The sequence below is a fragment of the Medicago truncatula genome, chromosome 1 (genome assembly GCF_003473485.1).
Source record: "Medicago truncatula cultivar Jemalong A17 chromosome 1, MtrunA17r5.0-ANR, whole genome shotgun sequence".
Lineage (NCBI taxonomy): Eukaryota > Viridiplantae > Streptophyta > Magnoliopsida > Fabales > Fabaceae > Medicago > Medicago truncatula.
Genome location: NC_053042.1, coordinates 34,382,387 through 34,406,207, shown reverse-complemented (window position 1 = coordinate 34,406,207; position 23,821 = coordinate 34,382,387). Strand labels below are relative to the sequence as shown.

General features: G+C 32.0%; 1 protein-coding gene across 1 annotated transcript; it reads right to left on the bottom strand.

Moving 5' to 3' along the window:
- Positions 1–16,848: 16,848 nt before the first annotated feature.
- On the bottom strand, positions 16,849–23,258 carry LOC25484249 (serine/threonine-protein kinase 19). Its single transcript, XM_013613019.3, has 8 exons — positions 23,098–23,258; positions 22,943–23,016; positions 22,774–22,854; positions 22,546–22,638; positions 21,733–21,852; positions 20,628–20,699; positions 19,781–19,858; positions 16,849–17,311 (listed from the first exon to the last, which is right to left on the bottom strand). Exons 1-8 carry the CDS (start codon positions 23,225–23,227, stop codon positions 17,120–17,122), a joined length of 840 nt encoding a protein of 279 aa, XP_013468473.1. The 5' UTR covers positions 23,228–23,258; the 3' UTR covers positions 16,849–17,119.
- Between the last annotated feature and the right edge of the window lie 563 nt (positions 23,259–23,821).

Here is a 23,821-nt window from a genome sequence, read left to right as displayed (position 1 = left end):
GGGTGTATTTATATGGTAAGAGATGTCTTTTGAAATTTCTTTACTGTATTATTCGGGCAGGGGCATGATAGGTGTAATTTATTGGTCACAATTATTTAAACGTAATATTTGGACACACTTATATATTTGAAATGAAAAAAAACAGAGAGAGTAATAAATTAAATAATATGTATTTTTAAAATAATAAGTATTGTGTGTCCAAATTATAATTGTGATTATCTAAGTATTTTGTGGGAGGGTGCCGCCTATATACAATGTCTTTTAGGCATGGCAATGGGACAGGACGAGTTTTAGCCTTATTGATCTGCCCAAGATTCTATGTATCTGCCCCCGCCACCAAACTCTTTCGGGGGTAGGTGTGGGGCGGGTATAAGCATCCTCTGCCCCGTACTAAAAAGTGGGCTTTCCCCGCACCCACATCTAGTTAAATCTACTTTTCGCCGTTGCATTCGGGGTGTGGGCGGCCGGATCTGAGCGGGGTGGGTTATGTTGTCATGTCTAATGTCTCTTTTTATTGTATCTTCTCTCTTTATCGTTTGTACTTCTTGTGCAAACGTTTGCGTTGTTGAATAAATTTTGCTGTTTTATAAAAAATATCTGTATTTTCCATAATTTAATTTGTTAGAATATGATAGTATTCAAGTTTCAAGCAACAAGGAAATTACATAAAAATAGAATTATTTATAGAGTGAATTTATTGGTATATTCAGTGTTTTTTGACAAATGTATACAGTGTTAAAAAAGTCTCATATACTCCACCATTTAATCACATATGACCATATAGATATTTAATGAGTTATTTTAGCAATTAATCAATGGTGGCCTCTTCCTATTTTTAGTAAAATAGTGGATTTTCACACACGGAAAATGATGATATTTTTTTAACTACAAAATAATGATATTATTAAAAATGGTAAGAGTCATCTATAAAACTTTTTTTTTTGGTAGAGTAAAGGGGCCAAAACCCAATCTATATAATATTTTCTGGTCCATACCAGAGCATTTTCAGATTTAGTCTGTTAATTTTTCTTAGTGGTCTCCATATATATGTTATATCACATAAGCAACAGTTGATTAATTTACTCTAATGTTTAATTCCTTAAAATGTCACACTTGATGAATTTATGTGTAATTTTTTTATGCTACGGTGTGTGTATCTAAAAGCTGTGACTATTTATTTTCAGCTATGTGAAATTATTAAAGAAACCCTCCAAAATACCCCTTTTTATTTAATTGTTATAAAGTTATCATTTACTCGTTATCTTGTGCAACAAGAATACGTGTCCTATATACTTTTTTGAATATAAAGGATTCCCTTTTTACCAAGAACATTATCTATGTAACTTTTTCTGTCAATTTTTTTTATGTGTTAATATTTAAAATCGTAAGTTTACTTTAAATTTAGAAGTTAGTCATTTGTTAATAATTTTTTTTGTTAATATTTTGAAAATAATAGTCATTTTTGTTACCTTTTCTTAATGACGTTCATTAACAATATCTATAAAAAAGGATCCTGTCTCCAAGATGTCAAGCAACGAGACCTCATTGGCAGTAATCCGACGTTTTTCTCGTTGGAGTAGTTCATTAATCAGCATGCATGTAATTAATTAATTAATTAATTAATTAATGATCTGAAATACACCGTAACTAAAGTACTACCACCATTTTCTTAAAGTACTATTCACAATTTTATCTCTTTTAATATCTGAATTAAGCTTATCTGAGGAGGATTTTACGCTTTAATTATCTGCCTCCACAAAGAATTTGGTATTCAAGTTCCTTAAACTCTCCTCTTAATTATATAAGTTGATTTCACTTGACCCGTCACATAGTCATTAATTAATTAATTAGTTAATTTGTTTGCATTCATATGATCAAAATGTGTTTACTTGTAAATCATCCCAAAATCACGTTTTTCTGAGATTGGATCTTTTTGCATGCTGAATCTGTCATCGTGGCGCATAATTTAGTAAACTTTGCTTCATTTAACAAAGTACTCACTTGGCTTTATCTGTTTGTTTTAATAATATATCGATGTCGGTGAGCAGCCATATGCGTATAACTATGTCACACTAGTATAAAATTTAAAATAATTAACAGATTTCCCAATTAAGATTCAATTCACAATCACCTGATGCATTAATTTTATTAATTTCGTGAGCCCCGCTAAAATATAGACACCTCTAAGAAAGAAAACAAAACAAAATAATTCATGTTAATATATAGCTGGAATTAATAATTAATATCATATATTTTTTTATATTTAATTATTTTAAATGATAAAACATCGCGCCACTATGTTTACCTAGGGTTCGATTTTTGGTGGTCGCAATACTTGGCTTTATGTTCAATGATTTAGTGTTAATGTGTACGAGGTTTTGAGTTCGATCATCACCAAAAAGAATTTAAAATTAATTTTAACTACATAGTACCATATCCAACAAAATCTAATTAAGTATCAAAAATATTTCCTAGAATTTAATGCCAATCATATATAAAACTTCCGATATGCTTCATTTTCTCTCACAGAATAACATTTTGGAACCATCCGTGTTGTGGGGTATGCGAATTTCTTTGATATGGGGTCTGCTGAGGACCCAATTATTAATGTGTCCTTGTTGTATTCTAACCTAGCTTATCTAAATTTGAATTAGTTTCTATATTATATGATTTTTCTTTCCTCATTAATTTGTTTCTCAGTGCATGGAAGGTGCAAATATATTAGATGAGGACAAAAGGATATTTGTCACAATTTGAATCATCTAATAAATGATAATAATTAGGGGGAGCATATTTGGCAGATGATGAACCACTAGGGTCCCTGCCTCTCTTTCATTCAACTATTTGATCATACAAATAATTAAATGTCAAGATACCTTCAACTATTTAATCAATCATATAATTATTCATAAAATTCTTACACATATTGAAATGTATTCCTACAATGGAGCTGATCTTTATGGTTTAGAATCAAAGGATGATAATTAAATGAGTGTTAAAACCACGTAGCATGTAAACAAGAAGAATATTCGAGGATTACTTGTAAAATTGGTCACTTTTGAGTTTTCATAGTCAGATGAGACCCTTTTTTGGCATTGCAAGAAATGTGAACGATGTGGTCCCAAGAGTGAAGTTTTGTAGAAACGATTAGATGGTTATTGAAAGGGAAAATGTGGTCATTAATCATCCAATTATGTTCCTGATGGAGAAACAGTGTCCATTATGTAATTTGAGATTACACTAATGTGCATCTGATCCATTAAATAATTGCTAAATTGAACTAATGATTAATTTAAGAGAGTAGAAAAGGCCTGATAAATTTGTTTTTTAATTCACGTCTTTTTCTTTGTAAATTATCTCTGAAGTTATTGTAATTAAGCTTCTTTTATTTTAATGAAATCATAACCGAGCAATGTTTATAGAACTTGTTGTGTATGTCTTCAAAATTGTGAAGTTGAGAATGATAAGAATCGTGACACGATTTAGTAAGCGTGTCACGATTTTCTAGGCAGTGGGCATGTTTTGCAGGGTGTCTAATCGTGACACGATTTTCGGTTTGCTGGGCAAGTTTTCAAGATAAGGTTGGTTGAACCTTGGGTCGTACACACCAAACGTGTCACGATTTGGGAAAACGTGACACGATTTTGACAGCTGAAGACTGCTATATAAGTGTTCTTTGCAGATTTTGAAGGAGAGCTTGAAGAGAGAGAAACTTGGGAAATCAAATGATGTAATGTTAGGGCTGAGGGTATTTGATTAGAGTTCTCTTGGGTTGGGAAACATTGTAAACACCTTGGGTGGGTGAAAATCATTGAGTTCTTGTTCAATATTGGTGAGATTGGGAAAATAGGTAGAAATTAGGGTTGTTCTTTATGAACTTGTTGAAGATAATTTATTGTAACCCATTTGTATCTCTTTGTAAGAACTCATTGATACTGGATTGGACAGATCAATCTCTACCCCATATGAGGTTAAGTTGGACCGAACTGGGTCAACAATCTTTGGTGTGTTTGTTCCTCTCTTCTCTCCTTTTATCTTTTACTTGTGGTTTTGAGCTTTTCACTTTGATTATTAGATTAGGTCTAAGTGTTGTTATTATTGTTGTTGCTTGTGTTTACTTTGAAATTGGTTACTACTTTCCTTTACTCCACACATTATAGTTTGTATTGGTGTGAGTTTTGAGTTCGAATTCACAACGGGACTGTAAGTTTCCGTCTAATCTAAACTTATTCGCCAAATTCATCTTACAAAAGCATGTAGAATGGGAGAAGACACATATAGTTTTAGTCCTTCGAGAAACAGAAGGAAGAGTGATCTCTGTCTCCTTATTTATTTGTTAAAGACTAACACATTTTAGCTGACTAGGTGGGTAGAAACAACAATGTTTGAGTCTTTTGGGGGAGAATTACTCTCTCTAAGTAAGTCAGTTATTAATTAGAAAATTCAACGAGGCTTCATGTTTCCAGTCGAAGTAGTATGATGGTGGTCTAGAATTTAAAGACCATGTCTTATGAATGAGGTTTTTCTTATGAATAATATTATGGAACCTTATTAACAACTCAGCTAAGATTTGGTGCAAGTATTTCAAAATATGATTCACGAAGAGATGTGATGATAATTAGCAGATAATACGAGCAGTGATGTAAAATATGATTTGGTGCAAGTAACGGTCTTAAAAATTGTTACTTGCATATCTTTATGATTTAAGATTAGAAAAATAAGTATTTGATTATTAGTCATTTTGTGAGAACTATTATTTATAAATGAATTAAATTAAGTAATTGTTACTTGAATGACATACCACAATTTGTGGTTACCTTGTTGAACTAATTTCAATAAAATAAAATATGTGCTTGAAACCGATACACATTTTTGTCATTTATCATAGTCCTCTGACGGTTGTATAATTTGTTGTAGAAATATGTTGTGACCCGACATATGTTTAATTCTTGGTTTTTTTATTTTATTTTAACAAATTAAAATGAAATATATTAAACCGAACGACATATCCCTCTAGCATAAGGTGTGCAAAAGAGGATAGACAATAATTTCATCATAGTCTGAAACAAAATAAAGCATTAGGCAGCCCCCAAGCATAAAAATAAGTTCTGGCAGCAGTCATAAAATTTATAATGATAAACAGTCAAATGTGTTTTAAACCACCAAAAAGAAAGAAGTTTGATATTTTCCAAAATCTGACGGCTCTCTTTTGAAGAGAAAATTCTAACTTTCTTCTGCCTTCCATTTGTTTAACTTGCATTGTTTATTGAATCTCTTCTTCTTTCGAAGGCTCATAATTGTTGATAATCATACCTTTTATAAAAAAGATATTTATAAACTAAAAGTTAAACACACGTATTGTTCACCAACAAGGTCTTAACGTTACCACTAAAAATTAAACACACGTCCTTATAGAGTATGAGTCAATTTTTTATAACTAGACATACATTAATATATTGTAGGGTAGCTGTTAATAATTAAATTAGCCAAGGTTTGCTAAATTCTATGAAACAAAAAAATAACATGATGAAAGTGAAAAGAAGCATGCATGGATGATTTAGGATAACTTGTAGAGTGAATTTAACTTTTTTGTCAAAAATCCTAAATCAACGGGACGATGAGCATGCGCTGGAGGACACGTGAAACCAGGCACCACATATTTAGGACACATTACACGTCATTGGAAGGAGATGACGTAGAAGATTATTCTAAAATAACATAATGACAATCCCTACCAAATGAGAAAATAATATAAAAATAAATTAATGATTGCAAAGATGTTTGGATGAACTATATATTAGGCGAAGGCTCGAGGAGAATGTTGAGTGACGGCTTGTTACTCCTCTCCTATAGCTTTAGGGCCAATAATTTATTCCCAGCTGGCTCTTTCTTGATTGCATGTCTATTATAACTATAAATTACGATGGTAAAAATATGGAGACATATTTAAATGTTCGAAGGCAACTTCAAACTAACATGTTTCCTTGGTGTGTGAGATTTGCTTCTACACTATTTGAAACAAAAACTAAATTAAAATTAATTGATATGATGTCAATGCAATTTTTATTTTCTAACATATGTATTTTAATCATATTTTATGAAACTTGATATAGTAGTTTTTAATGTATGTATACCAAAAAGAATATACTAGCAATGCATACCAATTATTTTCTATATAATCTATTTTCTATTATTATAATTAAAAATTAGCACATTTTTTAGTGTAAATTTTTCATAAAGTTAACTAACTACATTCTAATTTAACATTACTTTTTGAATCAAACAGGGAATGCTATAAAATTAATATGATTAAATAATGAAGTGTTTTTTTCAAAGAAATTAAATAATGAGTTTAGTCCTTCAAAAATATATGATGAATTTAATGACTAATAAACTGACTATTAATCATTATATGAGGAGATATACCATTTTCTCACACGCACATACATATGCATCTATCATAGCCTTAATCTCTAAAAATAATATATACCTTATATTATTTTGGTTTTAAAGATAAAACTCATCGGTAATTACAGTGTTTTAACTTGTGTCCAGCATATCAAATGTTATTATTATATTTTAACATCTATGTTAATTACAAGAAATAAAAATTTTATTTTGTTCACAAAATTAATTTTTAATTTTTTTATCAAATCAATAAATTAATCTTTTTTTACTGTTGAATTAATCAAATTGATAAACATGATTTATTGATGAGTTAATCAATTTAATTTTAAGCGGGCCCTATAAACTATAGCCAAGTTAGCATCAAATAGCAAGCATGCCTATGTGGCATTCTCGGCGCCTAAGTAATGTGTTCATTTCATGTGCGGCGTGGTTATATCAACATCGCAACCTACAATAATGGGATCATATGTCTGGGAAATTTCTAGTGTACATTTGAATTAATTTGTATATTGAAATATTCGAACTTTAAATTAATAGTTTTAAAAAAAATTATATCATTTACATTTACATTTACATTAATAAATAGTGAATATTGATTACTTTTTATGATAAAATGTAAAATATTTAGTATGATTTTTAAGGAAACAATGAAACAATGTTTTTTTTTGTCAAAAAAATAAAATGAAACAATGTTTTTATTAAGGAATTGATATTTTTTAAAATATAAATGTCGATGAAAGTTCTTTATTTTATAAAAAAGAATTGTGAATTTATTGTTACACGAAGCGAGTGTATTGGAACACTTCACCTTACGAGTGTATAGTAAAAGCTCCTTTATATTTGTATATTTTTTTAGCTATATTATTGTTCCAGGCTAGACCCAAGGGTCCATCTCATCATGGCTCATCTCCAAATCACACTAAGCATAAACTTGGTTTAATTACCGGACATAGGATTCATGCACTCTGTAGTATCTCAACATCTTAAATACCTTCCCACAGAGCCAGACCATTGAAGAATGTCGTTTGTAACGGTCCTCCTTAAGTCCTGAATGGATCCTTTGATACACTACATATATATCTTCTCTCACAACAACACAATCTACACACTTATTTCTACTTTTTACCTCTTACTCTTTGTTTTTACCCTAACTTGAGCATCAGAATGCCTACAAGTACCTCCATTTCCAGGGATTGTCAACATAAACAAAACTTTGCTCCAGTTTAGTCGACCTTCTCGGTCTATCCAAAATAGTGGGGTCGTCTTTGGGAATTAGGTTTCCTTCATCCTACATGGACAAAAAAACACTCCAAACCTTGAACCTCCAAAGATGGCCAAAGAGTATCTATGTCCTAGCACCAATGTTTGCCATACTACTCGAAAGAACAAACAACCTACCACGCCTTCACCCATCACCAATCATGGTGAAGAGGTTGCACATATTCCTCCGGTTACAAGAACAGGTGAAATTCTTAGTAATCTGGTCCAACTTATGCATAACTATAAACATATTATTCAAGAGCAAAACTCGTGCCTTCAACGATTTAAAAGACAACAATATTCACTAGAATAACAAAATACTCTCGTATACCTCGTTGTATGAACGACATTTCTTCACATCATCCTTCTTGAATTCACATATATTCACTTATAATTTTTATGAGGATAAATACGAAGTACATACTCCATTTTGTTTCGAACAATAAACAAAACTAGCAAACCTCATATTTGTTCCACTAAAAAAAAGAACTCATACTTATCGTAAAATAATCGATTAGGTACAACTAAATTTTTTTTTCTCATATGAAAACAAAGTGAGTGTATTTTTAAAACTACTCTTCATGGTATTTATAACGGAAAGATGTTGAAAAAGAAAATTTTAATTAAATGAGGAATACTATAAAATTAATAAATAATGAAGTTTTTTTTTTTCAAAGAAATTAAATAATGAATTTAGTCCTTCAAAAACAATATAATGAATTTAGCGACTAATAAATCGATATATAAGGAGGTATACCATTCTCTCACACGCACATACATATGCATCTACTCTCTCAAAAAAATACATACGCATCTATCATAGCATTAATCTCTAAAAATAATATACATCTTATATTATTTTGGTTTTAAAGATGAAACTCATCGCTAATTATAGTGAGGGTTTTAACTTGCATTGTAGCATATCAAATGTTACTCTCATATTTTAACATCTACGGTACGGTTACGAGATATATCTTTAAAAAAAATAATTATGAGATATATATCTTTTATTTCGTTAACTAAATTAATTTTTAGTTTTTTTTACCAAACTCAATAAATCAATTTGTTTACTGTTAAATTAATCAAATTGATAAACATGTTTATTGATTAATTAATCAATTTAATTTGAAGTGGGCCCTATAAATATAGCCAAGTCAGTATCAAATAGCAAGCATGCCTATGTGGCATTCTCCTTACTCATGTGTTCATTTCATGTGCGGCACTCGTAATATATTGTTATATTTCAATTCACTTTTACGTACACATTTAAATAATAAATCTTTCTTATATACTTATTTTTTTAAGTCTACTTCCTTTCACTTTCTTTATTGACAAATTAGCATAGTGTTAGTGACAGCTGCTTCTGGGAGTATAGAATCATATATTAGATATTGGATAAGTTTTTAACAATGGAATATAGGATTTCAAGATCATGCTGTCATGGTGTATATTATCTATCATCAAGATAATGTTTCATCAAAAACTTCTTTAACCATAAATACGGCAATCAATTGCACTACGATTACATGAAGCACTTTTAGAAAGATAGGAATCGTATTTCATTTTTTTATATAATTTTGCAGTTTCCTTGATTAAATCATGAACTGGCCATTACTTTTTCCCAACATATTTTTTTATAGAAACTTTTTCCCGACATTATAATCTTCATAATAATCTTCATTTAAAGAATCAAGCAAAAAGAAATTTCGGTTTCGTACTTGGGGTTCAAAAAGTAACCCTTGTCCACTATTAGTGTGTGATTATTAGTATATCCTAATAGTTCTTTTTAGAGGTATAGCCCTTACATACAGCTCATTAATCATTCAGTGTGTATATATAATATACACTTTATATTCTCCTAAGTGGTTTAGGTTTGTGATCTATGAATGTGTTTGGAATCCTCTAGATTCTAGATGATAACAAATTATATGTTGGGCAAGTTTATATAAAAACTTGATCTTGCTTCAATTAAGTTCAATAATGGATAATGAAATCGATTTTCAGATTAGTTGATCTTTACGTCGAATGCCAAATAAAAAATTTCTTTGCTCGAAAGTTTCCTCCGATTATATAAGTATTAAATAATTATAAAATGTTTGATCAAGTTCTATTAGTGGTATCTAATTAAATACAACTATAGAAATATCGTTATCTATGAAAAAGAAGAAAGCTAGTTTTGGAATCTTTAGCCATAGCTCTTTTGTCAAAAAGGAAATGTAGCATAGCATGCCTTTTATTAGCTTGGCAACATTGCAAGGAAGTCCACCATCAAAAGGAATTTTACACGGACCACCAAAAATATTGATCCATGGCTCTCTGAAATGGATAACTGATCTGTCAGAAAGACACACAATTTAGGACTTCATGTCACTTTCAATTTAAATAATATTATTTGGTATGATTTGAAAAAAGGTTTTAATTAAGAAAAGATATTATAACGATACAACATCGAAGAATCTTCTCTGATAACTTCAAAGTGCAGGAAATTGATTTCTACAAGTATAAGCATCATCCCCGTCAAAAAAAAAAAAAGTATAACCATTATCAATCAAGTATAGAGAGGCCTAGAGTATGATTGGGTACATTAAGAGTTGAATTATACATGGATCATACATAACAATCAAAATTCACAATAATTAGTATTAAATATGATTCAAGTTTATTAAATTTAAAAAATAAAATTAAGTTTAGTTTTTACTTTTTAGTACTTTTTTAAGTCCTCAAATATTACCGCTGCTAATAATATATTGAAAGAACTGGAAATAAATATATTTTAATTGACTTGACATTTACATGGGAAGTAATCTTCTCCCTCTTATCAGCTTCTTCAATACAAGCTCTTAAGTCTTAACAATGTTCCAATGATTGAATAGTCATTTTAGTATCACCATTTGTTTGCATATGATAGGCTAAACTCATCATTGGCCTGGTTCTCAATGTGTGTTATTGACTGCCCCAAAATTTAAGAGTTTATGTTATACTCCCTCCGTCCCAAATTATATGACGTATTGAGCATTTTGCACATATTAAGAAATGCAATTAATATTGTATGGAAAGAGATATTATGAGTTGTTTTACAAAATTATCCTTAATAAATAATATGGGAAAGATAAATGAAAGAATTGAAAGAAGAGAGTAATAAATAGTTAAGGTTATAATAGGAAAAGTATCATTAATGTTGCATTGGTATTGTAAAGCGACATATAATTTTGGACAAATTTTTTTCCCTAAAGCGACATACAATTTTGGACGGAGGGAGTATCATGTAATACCAAATTTATTTAAAATAAACCAAAACTTTTTTAGTTGACTTTAGTTTTAACGTATTGGAAAGGGGGGGAGTTAAGTCTTTGGTGCCAATTTCATCAATTGAAGTGGTTCTAATGGAAGATGAAAGTATTGATGATTCTTCCAATCAAGGCGGGTGGATATTTGTCTTCATAAAAACTTTCGTGGATGAAGTGGGTGGGATATTTGTAAGCCTAAGAAGGAAGGGGGGCTGAGAGTCAAAGATTAGAGAATTCTCAATTTATTCTTACTCTCTAAATGGTGATTTGTTGAATGGGGAAAAAACTACTTCGAAGGAAATTTTAATTTGAAAGCAAAATATGTAAAAAGAGATGGTGATTTTAGCTCATTATTGTTTTATTCAAGAAAGGAGTCCAAGTATACATTTCCAATGGTAGAAAGACATTTGTGATCTTGGAAAGGTAAGGTGGTGGATCAACATTGGTTTTTTTTTATTTTGGTAAGAAAAAGATAAAGAATGGGGAAGCTACGTCCTTTTGGTGCGATCCTTGGGTAACAAATTTGCCGGTAAGCGAAATGTTTTCAAGGATATTTACTATGACAAATAAAAAAAAATCTTCTATTAATGAGATGGCGAGAATGGTCGATGGGTCTTGGTGTTGAGATTTTTTGTGGCGGAGAAATTTCTTTGAATGTGAGAAATTACTTTTTGATGACTTGGGGGGCTGATTGGTGATTGTCAATTGAGCGATGGGAAGGATTTTTGGATTTGGAATCTTGACAAATCTGAAAAAATTTCGGTAAATTTTTTGTATTTATAAATAAAATAAAATAAAAACTTTTCAAAAGCAATCTAAATGCGGGATTGAGAAGAGGCAAGAAAGCTAATTGGCTAATTTGGCGCCGACTAAGGTTTAAACTTTTGCTTGGCAATTGTTCCCTCATAAATTACCAACCTGTGGAAACCTCTCAAAAAGGGGAATCCTTCACGGCGATACGATGACGGATTGTGTGTGGTGTTCGGGAAATCTAGAGGAAGAGGATCATCTTGTTTGTACTTGTCATTTTTTTGGCAAAGTTCAGTGCCATATTTTTCAAATGGGTAGGAACTGGGGTGATTTTGCCAAGAACAGTTATTTCTCTTTTTGAACATTTCATCCCATCCTCTTTAAATTCTAAACATGGTAAAAGTTTGATGATTATTTAGCATTCTACCATTTGGAAGATTTGGGAGGCGAGAAACAACGTTGTCTTCTCAAATAAGAGTCTCGTTGTAGATGAGATAGTGGCTTATATCAAAGTTACCTATTGGAGGTGGCTTTTAGCTAGGAAGAAAGTTACCTATTATTAGTGTTTTTTGAACCCTCGGGTGTCTTTTGATTTAGGCGTTATTGTTTAATGGGTCGAGAATCCCTTGTACTTCTCCCCGATAGATGTGTCAAGTGCTAATTCTACTTTTTTCAATAAATTTCACTTTTCCATTTTTAAAAAAAAAAAAAAAACAAAAAGGGGTTGAATTATGTTGAATTTTTTTAAATTAAAAAAAACATTTAAATGTTCTTTGTCAAAGAGTTTTTCATCCTTTTAAGGAAGACGTTTAATTAAAAGGTTATGAGAAAAATGTATAAAGGATGGTTGGAAACAAAAACTACTATAGAAATAAAATTATTGAACATTACTTCTTCTTTTTTTCTTCAATCGCGCTTTTGCATTATTATTAGGTTGGTGAGCTTAAACCCATCTCGTCCATATATAGAAGCTCTGTAATTTTGTTTGTTTCCACAACACTCACAATCATTTGAATGCTATATAATAGGAAAAGCCATTTTAAATAGTTTTTATCGTGTTTGTTTAAGCTTTTAAAATAGTTAGAAGAGAGTGTAAATGAGTGATGAGCCAAAAAAAAATGCAACAATGTATTAAAAATAGAGAAATGATATTTGAACAGTCATTTTTTGACAACTTTTGTGACAACTTTCTCTCACATTATGTTGTTACTTTTTCTCTCTATTGCTTTGATTTGTGTGTCAATCTCTCGTTTTCTTTGTAAAACTTTAGTTGTCACAAAAGTTGTCATATAATTAGATGTTCAAATAACACAACTCTTACAAATATTGTCAATCAAAAGTAATTTTACTTTATACGAAACAATGTTTGAAAACATGTAAAGTTGTTTATACATTTTGTATTGAAAATAAAAATATATAAAATAACTAATAAGAAAATCAATTATATTTTGCATAAACATAATTTATGTCAAAAAAATATTAAACAGCCAAAACTTTGAAATAGATAAAGTATATAGTAATGGAACAATTTTCATCAAAAAGCATTGGGGACAAATTATATCCGACAAGATCTAAAGATCTAAAATATAACGTCCGACAGAAAAGGCATCTTGGCTACGGGACAGGATTTGCAAAGTGTGTGTAATAAGCTTTTGAAAGAGACGTTACATTACATGTATTTCTAGACCTAGTAGCTATGCGTGGATAGGTTAAGAATCACAATATTTTTCTTCAGGTGGCATTTAGCCTAGGGCAGTGATGTTTTCTCCCATCATGGGAAAGTTGAATTTTTACCATTAGATTAAAGTAGTGTACTGGTCTTATCATGATCTACCTGTATTTTATTCATCCTCTAGCTCTGGTATTTTTCACGGGAATCAACTAATCTTCCACCCCCTCTCTTTTCCATGTCTCCACCACCACCACCACCACCAAAGAGAAGCATTTGCTTCCAACCTCTCTTATTCTCACGCAACCATCATCACCACAAAATGATGCTATTTTTTTTGGAGTAACCGGAGATGGGAGGGGAATATCAAGACAAAAGGATGCTATTTTATTTTTTTTTCATTTTCTTTCCAAAAATAATGAAGGGGAATATCAAGACATAAGGAACGGAAGGTGTGGGAGTATACTGTGATCAAATTCCCACCTTAATCTTACACAAGTTGAAGTTAAATTATCTGGAAAATTTTAGAATTCTTACGGTAAATTGAAAGAGATGAACAATATTTGAAATCCCAATGTTATGTTATATCTTGCATTATGCGTAGATTCAAAACTGCGATTTGTCGTTCTCTCGATGTCGTCGACTTTGCCATCGTACACGTAGATCTGAAAATTGAGATCTACCTTCATGGGTTGTTTTTATTCATGGTTGAGATTTTTTTTTTTTTAGGGATTCATAGTTGAGACTTGAGATGTACAAGAAAGTGTCAAATGATAATCTAGTGATGAGAGACCACAATAAAATCTATACTCCTCCTTAATCAAAGTGGTCAAAATCTACTTTCCCATGGTGGGAAACAACTCCCCATTCCCATGCTAAACCTCATCTTTTCTTCAAGATGATGGACTTTAAAAGGGAACAACAAATTAGGGAAATACGCTTTTATAGAGTCTGGTTTACTACAATTTGGTCATGAGAAATGATATTTTGGCATCAACATTTTGATGTCAAATATGGTATCATTTGATTTTTATTTATATTTTTAAAGGATAATGATATATGTATTGAAAAACGGGATCACAAAAATATCGTGAAGATGTATAATAACACTTTGATTGTTTGACTATTGTTTTAAAAATGTTACATGTACTTGTTTGCGAGGATAGTGATTGACATGCTTCGATACATATAACAACGCTCATTTTTAAAATGTGTGTAAATTATAGAAGATAAAAAATAGGAGAGATTTATATCGGAAAAGAAAGGGAGATATAGTCTATTTTTAGATGCACGTTTTTTTTTTTGTTGCTGACACACGTTTCAGGTCATCCACCGTGAAAATAAAGAAGCTACTAATTGTAGCTTCTATTCAAACGCATGTCTCCTTGGTTTCCAACGCAAGAACAAACACACATAGTCTATAAACATATATATCATCACATAGGATATTTGTATTTTGATATTCAAAAAAACACGATTTTTACACAATTTGGTTGCTCAAAAACGAAATTAATTATATTCATGTATGAGTCGAAGGTGGATGGTGCTAATTCTCTATGTTTACAAGTACATAATATAACAATTTGATGAATAAAGGTGATGCATACTTTACTAACGGGGTGAACTCTAGCAAAAGATGTTAGATTTCCACAATCTGATGAATCAAAGTTTGAGTTGCGATTTTTAGTTGGCCTTTAATAGCTCTGCTGGCCGCTCTCTGTAGCGCTATTTGGTTGTGCTTGCTGGGCAGCTTTTTGGAGGTTTTTGCTTGTGTTTGGGAGGTGCTTGTTGGTCTCTTACAAGGTGTTTAGGCTGTTCTTTAGCAGGATAGGCTGTTTGGTGGTGACGCAAGGGTATGCTTGTGGTTTGTCATAGGTATATGCCTTCATCATCACTCTTTTGGTTTGTTCCAATTGTTTATGGGTAGTTTTTAAGGGGTTTTTGTTCGAGCTAATGTACGTGTGGCAACCGATTTTTTTTTGTTTGTTTTTTTTTCTTCACCCGAGCTTATTAGTGCTTGTTGGTTAATAATATTTTGCCGTTTCAAAAAAAAAGTTTGAGTTGTGATTGAAAGATGTATTCATATTTCGTGTCTGAAAAGATTAACTCCAATTAAAAAATCTAATAGAAAAACCAAAAAAAAATATGTATACCTAAAATTAAATAATAAGGTTGCTACCCTAATGTTCTAACACACCCTCACTCTACATAATACTTTTTTTTTGAAGGACTCTGCATAATATTTTATCATTCACGTATCTTTCATTATTTATGAATGATTTTGATTGATATCAACTCAATATGAGTAATTCTACCTATCTTTTTTTGATGGGTAAGAAAACATTTTATTTTAAAAATATACATTCAAATATACAAATTCGTTGAGAAAATTATTTTTCATAAACTATTTATATATTTTGAAAGTATAATCTTGAAAAACGTGAATATGTCTTCTAAAATTTAAGTCCCATAATCAAGTTCAAAAATCTTGGCATTTTTTATTTTTATTTTTATTTTTCTTAGAAGTTAATTCAAAATGAAATTTACATTTTAGAATTGAACTTTTGAAAATTGAAAATTTTGTATATTCAAAATGTTTTAACATTCTCTGCAGACAGTTATCGACTGTTTATCAAATTTCGCCAATTAGCCTATGTAGCTCAGATCTTTTTAGCATGAACGGGAACCTCTGTATTTGCCCATTTTGCATAAGTAGTATACAACAATAAAAGTGTCTTCTTTATTGTTCCCTAGATTTGATCTTCGTGATTATGTCTTAAGGCATTCTTGAATTCATGTTGGCAAGGGCCAAGGAGCACAGGGTGGAGGTTGTCGCTGGAGAACAGGTTTGTCAAGAGAAAGGGCGCAAAGAGAAAAGAGATTGAAATTGAGTAGAGTTTTAAAAATTAACTTTTAGGAAGATTAGGATGAGCTAGAAGTTTTACATATTTTCAAGGTCGTTTGAGAATTATAGGGAAAGTGTAAAGGGAGGTCTTTCGGAGAAGGGAAAGAAGACAGAAGTAAAAGGGGGGATGGTTCCCCACCTTGCATATATTCACTCCTCATAAGACCAATTTATCAAACAGACAACTTAATGAGTTACAATTATTAAATGCAAATTTACTATTCTTATGATTCCTTTTAGCATTTACGAAATAACAAATATATCAATTAAGTTAACCAAATTGTAATTTAGAAGCTAATATGTGAATCAAATGTAAAAGATACGAGTAGGAAGGATAGTTTTTAAAATAAAATACCAGGCATAAACAATGCACAGCAACAATAATAATGGAAGTATTTGAAGTAGAAGCGATGAAAGCACAAATTCTAGTCAGAGGATTGCTTCAAGTAAGCTGTAACCAGAAAAATAGAAAAATGTTGGCGTTTTAGCAAACCGTGAAGATTTACATTCAAGGGGAAAAAAACAGAAACTGAGTTAACATAATTGCACTTTGTGAAAGGAAACTTATATTGGCTTCAATTGGTCCATATAGTATTTAATCTTATATATCGTAACTTTTTCCTTAATCAAAGGATGAAATAATATTTCATCTATATAGTTGTCTCACATGTAAAACAGACATTTGAAGTGATACACCAATTATATATCCATTTATAAATAAAAAAATTGTCAATTGTAGATCCAAAGCAATAAGCAACTGAATCTCTTCTTGAGATTAAAACAAAAAGCAGCAGACAAATCATCTCATGGATCCAAGTAAATCTATGACTTTCTGGATCTCTAATCTTTTGAGATTCTGATGTTTATACCAGCAGGAGTCTGGTCAGATCTGAGGTGACCAGAACCAATCAAATCACGAAGATGAAATCTCATATCAAGTGGGGACATTCGAAGACGCTTCTTTTCCAAAACAGCCAACATCATCTCCTTATATTGACGACGACTGAGAAGGGAAATAATTTCCTTCCTTCCCTAAACCAAGTCAAACAATTACATTATAATAAAAATACTACCTAAATATCTAAATACACAAACATTATAAATTTACATGAAAAAAGTAACTGAGCATCCCTCATTATGTCAAAGAGTACAAATTTGAAAGTGTGTAAATACTACCCAAATCATACCCCAATCAGAATGAAATAACTCAATCCCCGCAGACTATCCACCAGCCACTACATAGAATAGGTATATCCGGCAATAGACATCAAAACAAAAATGAACTGGCCACATCTGTTGTAGTACTAGTGGTGCTTAACAGTTCAAGCTCAACCTAACAGAGATTAGAATTACAATGTAATCTATGCTTAGTCATTCAGTTGACAACTCTCCTCCTGATATTTATTTACTGCCTTGTGAGCTTGAAATATATACGACTTTAATGCTTGTTTCTGCTTAATTTTGGAAAAATAGTCACTCTTTGTTTCAAAAGCCCTCTCAAGTCTCAAGAGACATTGGCAAAAAGAATAATTGTTTTTCAAAAATAAATTAATACAAACAAGTGAGATGAGCGTTCAATTTCGAGGCTACCCCCACCTCTTCAGGTATTTCAGACATATATGAGGTAGTTAACAGAGTTAAGATGTAATACAATATGCATTTGATCGAGTACTCACCCACCTCACTCACTTCCTCCTACCCAACACAATGCTCTTAAATTCCATGTAGCGGATTAAACCTCAAAACACGTATTCAAATATTGAACAAATAATTGAAGTACATGCACTAATGTCAACATATTACATGAAGGAATAATAGAAGGGTTATACTATGCACCACCTACTAGTAGTGCATATTTACACCAGAAAGGCTAAATGCTTCCTCCTTCCACCCCCTACCTTCCTAGCTCCCTCACCCTCTGGTCTCTTCCAACTCTTTGCTGCCACCCTCCTCCAACCGAACACAATGCCCTTAAATTCCATGTAGCGGATTAACCTCAAAATAGCAACGTGTGTTCAAATATTGAAGAAACAATTGAAGTACATGCACTAATGTCAAACATTACATGAATGAACAATAGAAGGATTATACTATGCACCACCTACTAGTGGTGCATAGATACACCAGAGGGGTAAAATGCTTCCTCCTTCCACCCTCTACCTTCCCAGCTCCCCCGCCCTCTGGTCTCTCCCAACTCTTTGCTACCACCCTCCACTGTCACAACCTCTTTCTCCCACCATCACAACCTCTTTCAATCTCTCGAGCAATTTGACCAGGATTCATCAATTTGACCAGAAAACGATGTCATTTACCCAAGAACTGTCAATTACCTAAGCGATCTCCGGAGCCACTTTCTAGAAGGTATGAAGCCTAAGATTAAACCACTAAAAGCAAATACATTTGGATTTGATTCAGCATGATTCAATTAAAAATCTCATTTCACCATCTATAAAAGATGTCACAGAACTTGGTTCAAAATGCGATTTGAAATCAAACTTGTTATCCAAAAGATTCAAAGAAAACAACATCTAGTTGCTTTTTCTACTTCTGCATTAAAGCAGAAATAATAAACAACAATAGCTAGAAAACACTGTCAGATTTGTTGGGAGGGCGCTTATACCCACTGATGACAGGCATGTCCCTCACCGGTCCCAGGCTTTGGATCTCCCAGGTCAAACCTGTCTTACATGGAAGTGTCAACTGAAACGAACCTAAAATCTGTGGGATAATTGATGGCGGAAGTCTGGCACCAGATCTAGTGGTGCCACCCACGGGATTGGAGGTTGGATATCAGATGGGCACCATATGGAGCAATGCTCTTGTATTTGAGGAACTGCACAATGTAGTTGTGCATTTTGCTTCAGAGGGTGCGGTTTGAAAACAAAAACGAAAATGATAGTGTGATGAAGGGGGTGAAAGCTGGAGAGGGAGAGAGGAGTTGGGGATTGTAGAAGTGGGTTAGGAGACCTGCACTCTCTTATTCTTAATTACTATATATTAGCATGTAAGAAAATATCCTTTCATATAATTTGATATTATATTAGAGTACCTTAGTTTATTTCTTGGAACCAGTTTATATTCTCAGAGTATCATAGATTATCACCTAAATTAATTTCCATATTACTTGGTTATTATATTTTGTTTCTTGCTTTATCTATTTATTTAGGTTTTGAAGTCTCATATCACTATAAATAGGAGATAGTGTTTAGTCTTTTGTATGAAGCTATCATCAAAGTTATTACCAAGAATGTTCAAGCTCTTATTATTTCTCTCCTTTTATCTAAAACTCTTAACTTCAACACTAAGCCACCCTTTTACCTCTACCTAATCGGACAGTTTATTTTAACAGTCTGAATCTGAGCATCTAATTACTCTTGTTTTATGTGCACCAATGGACCATTTAAAAGATGGTCCATGTTATACATGACCATGAATAATATAGATTAAACTACATAGCAAGCATCCAGACATAAAGACATGGTAAACGTCAAATATTCGTACCTGAACAAGACCCTTAAGAAGTGAGCCAATATTTGGAATTGCTATCCAATACATGTTTGGATCAATAAGTTGCCTGGTCTGAAAAGTATGCACCAGAGTCGTTATACATAAATATTAAATACTCAACCAAAAGAACATATATTCGCACACATGTTATGGATGCAACTAAACAGAAGGAGGAGATAATCAATATAAAATAAAACTACAGAAGAATCACATAAACAACGTTAAAGTAAAAGGGAAATTTGTGTGGATAAAGATTCCTAGCAGTCATAAATTAAATAATCAACATAAGCAGGATAGATATAATATGCCTAATCAAAGGGAAAGTTTGTCTTGTATTGTAGGACTTCGACGCATGAAATAAGATAAGGAGTGGCACCAAGATTCTCAATGCAGCTAATAATATTTAATGTTAGTGATGGAAAACACAAAAAAAGCGCTTCAAGAATTTCCAATGATGTCTAAATAAATCAACTATGTCAAGTAGAAAAATGTACATGAATGTACGATAAGATCAACCAGGAAACTGGCATGTTAGAATCAGGGGACAGTTCTCTGTTCTTTTCCAGATGAAAGAAAGATATGAAAAATAAGTGTAAAATTAGGTGAAAGTACTTGTAAAGACTCAAGATAACAGTTTCATACTTTTCAGGAAAGTGAATGCTACTGATGTTGGAACCACGTTGGCCAAAAAATATATGAAGTTTACTTGGCCATTTACAGGAAATGAAGTTGAAAAAGCTTGTATATGATCGAAAACCTCCAAGCAAAGTTGTGACAGTTTAAAACAGAAATGTTTTTGAATACAACCAAAATGAGCAATGAAGCAATCCATTTCACTTACAAGGATGCCTGCATTAATTAGAAGGGAAATATGACTGTCCTTCGCCTTTCCCCCAAGTGATAAGAGTGAGCACTGCATCCAAACAAACAACCATCAGCATAAAAACTCATTTAGTAAATATCCTGGGCTAAGATATATATTGACCAGCCTACATGATTTAAAATCAAAGTAAAAATTTAACATGGCAAACTTGAAAATGTCTGTCGTGATATTAGTATTTAACATATACCACTGTGTGTGAACATGTCAGAGTAGTGTAGTTACTATCCCACGTTTCCCACGATACGTATCCCGATAGGATACGAATACAGCCATGGGCAATACGTATCAGGGTCTGTGTCCCAAATGAAATAGTATCCCAGGCGTATCCCATGTATCGTGGGCGTATCACATGTATCCCGATTCAATCTAGTATCCTACAATACTGTGACATTTGCGTTTGTTGCAGAAACCAGGTCGGGTTGCGCAACCCAGCAAAAGTTCCAAAAATAAAATCCATTTTTTTATGGATCAATCCTGAAATCGGGTCGGGCTTTGCATCACCCTCCAGAAAACCCCAAACTTACCCGGTTTCCTTGGGTCGGGTTTATGTGACCCATCAGACCTTGTAGGTGAACCATTTTGTATTCAAGAGTTTTGTTTTGTAACCTACCAATTAATTTGGAGCTATTCCCAAAAGCCACTCACCTTCTCTTCCTTTATGGCTTCCAACACATATACGATCTGTTTCTCTACACTCTACAGTCTATATGTTTGATTTTGATTGAACTAAGGATGCTTTATGTTATTTACTTTTGCTTATGACTTGAGTTTTGACTTTTGAAGTATCTTGAAGTTTACACATGATATTTGAAGTATATATGATATTTTAAGTCATATTTTTTGTGTTCATATATCTTACGATACACGATTCAAAAAAGTGGTCAAACGATACACGATACGTATCCCAATTTGATTACCATGTGTCAGATATTCATTTTGTGCATGTGCATTCTCCCAACGTCGGACATTAGCCAGATTATAAAGATTTCTGATGAGTAGACAGTGTAATGAGCAGAAGTGGAAATGATTAAACAGTATAGGCTAGTTTGCATATCTTACTCACAAGCTCTTCATGTTTGATGCCAGTATCCAGCTTTGAATCTAGGACATGGATTTTGAACCACTCAAAAACTTCACATTCTGCTCCCGTCTTTCCTTCCATTCTTTTAACAACACGATCTATCTATGCATAAAATTAACACGACGGTTCATCAACAAACTTGCACAATCAAATGCAGTCACAGTAATATGACCATAAACGCCATAGACATCCAATTTTAATTATAAAAGAAGGGGGACATAAAAGAAGAAGAAAATAATATCCAAAATGAAGGCACTAGAGTAGCACTCGGTCTGAAACTAAAATGAATAGCTGACAATCTGACACTCAACCCCAACAATACATTCTTGTGACCGAAGACATATATATACATACAATATACAACACCAAACAACCAAATGTTTGTCAACTAGCTAAGGTTGACTGCGTGGGTCAATCAATATCATAAATCCTTATCATGTACGTTTAAATACAAACCATTTACTCTGGCCCTGGTTGAATGAACAACTTAATTAAGCACATATAACATAATCGCTTATCCTAAATGTGCTTATGTACATGTTATATCTATAACAAGAGATAAAATAAGCCAAAGTTTTTTCATATGAGCTAACCTGTCATACATAGGTTATAGAAATAAGCTGAAAATGACTTATAGAATATGGACATGTCATAGCGGTTTCCATAAGCTCTCCCAAATAGTCTAGCAACTGTTTATGTTAGTAGATAAGCTCAAACAAACCCTAAATCTCTCACGGTAGTTTGGCCAGACTGACAACCTACATACAATACATTCATATACATAATTAAACCAACCTGTTTCAGGTAGTCATCGAAAAACATTACAGCATGATCATCTTGTCCGGTATTTAATTTAAAAAGCCGAAGCACTTTATCCCTCCGTAGCGACTGCACAAATAAATTAACCTTAAATCTTAATACTAATTATCACATTAATCAAACTTAAGAGCTTAAATTAGCAACAACACTAATTTCTAGTAGCAAATAAAAAATCAAAATCACAAATTTCCTAAACAAACAAACCTCCAATTCCCTATCAACTTGCGTTCTATCCTTCACACTGCTATACAACTGAGACTTCAACATAAACGGTTCCACCGAAACCTAGAAATAAAATAAGCATCGTTAATCAAAACTTAATCATATATAATTAATTAGTTAATAAAAAATTCACATAGTTAATGTTGTTTACGTTAGGAATTTGGGGAAATTGAGCTCGCATGATTTGAAGAGCGAGAAGTGTATCGGTGAATGTAAGATCGTTCTCTGCGAATTGGAATAGAGATTAAGTGAACGTGTAAAGAAAGAGAAATGAAGGTGTAGAATAGGAGAGGATTGTGTGTGTACCGAGTGATGATGAAGTGTTTCCGGCGTCGGAATTTTCAGTTCGCCGGCGTTTGGTGCCTTTTGATGAAGATTCTGAAACATTCTCCATGCGTCGTGAATTCTGAAGAGTGTCTTTTTCTCCTTCTTCCATCGATTATTTTTTTATTTTTTTTTTAAAGGACCATCGATTAATTTTTATGTTAATTAATCTTCAAATCAAATGTTTTGGTAAATTCAAGTATTAATAGTTTAAATAGTAGTTTACTCAACAAAAAAAAAAAAAGTAGTGAAATTTAATTCAAAATGTTGGTTAAACCCCTAAAAAAATTAATTTAAATGTTAGAATTTAGAATTTCATTTAGTCATATAAATTTTGTAAAGTTGAGCGTTGATGAATCAATTCATTTCGTTTTTTTCATCCATTTAAGCATGGTAACCAACTTGATTTCAATGGTCTAAAATTTTAACTTACTCAAAATAATAGGTTAAGTTAAACAAATTGTCATGTATTTTTTTTGTCATCGATATTTATAAGGGACAAAAAATGATAAGAAAATTTTCCGTAAAAAAAAAAAAAATGATAAGAAAATAAACAAACATAAAAGTATTTAGGTTTAAATGCAGTGTTACCCTCCTATTTTGATTGAACCTATTTTAAAATTCGGAATTTTATCCCTTTATTTTAATTGAATCTGAATTTTGCCCCCTTGTTTTAAAACTTGAAATTTTACCCCTCTATTTTATG

Excerpts from the sequence above, each read along its gene's own strand:
- LOC25484249 (XM_013613019.3), bottom strand. The coding sequence starts at position 23,227 with ATGGAAGAAGGAGAAAAAGACACTCTTCAGAATTCACGACGCATGGAG. Across the intron at positions 22,639-22,773 it reads AAGTTGATAGGGAATTGGAG|TCGCTACGGAGGGATAAAGT; the intron begins GTTTGTTTGTTT and ends TTATTTGTGCAG. Across the intron at positions 21,853-22,545 it reads TCGATGACTACCTGAAACAG|ATAGATCGTGTTGTTAAAAG; the intron begins GTTGGTTTAATT and ends TTTTATGCATAG.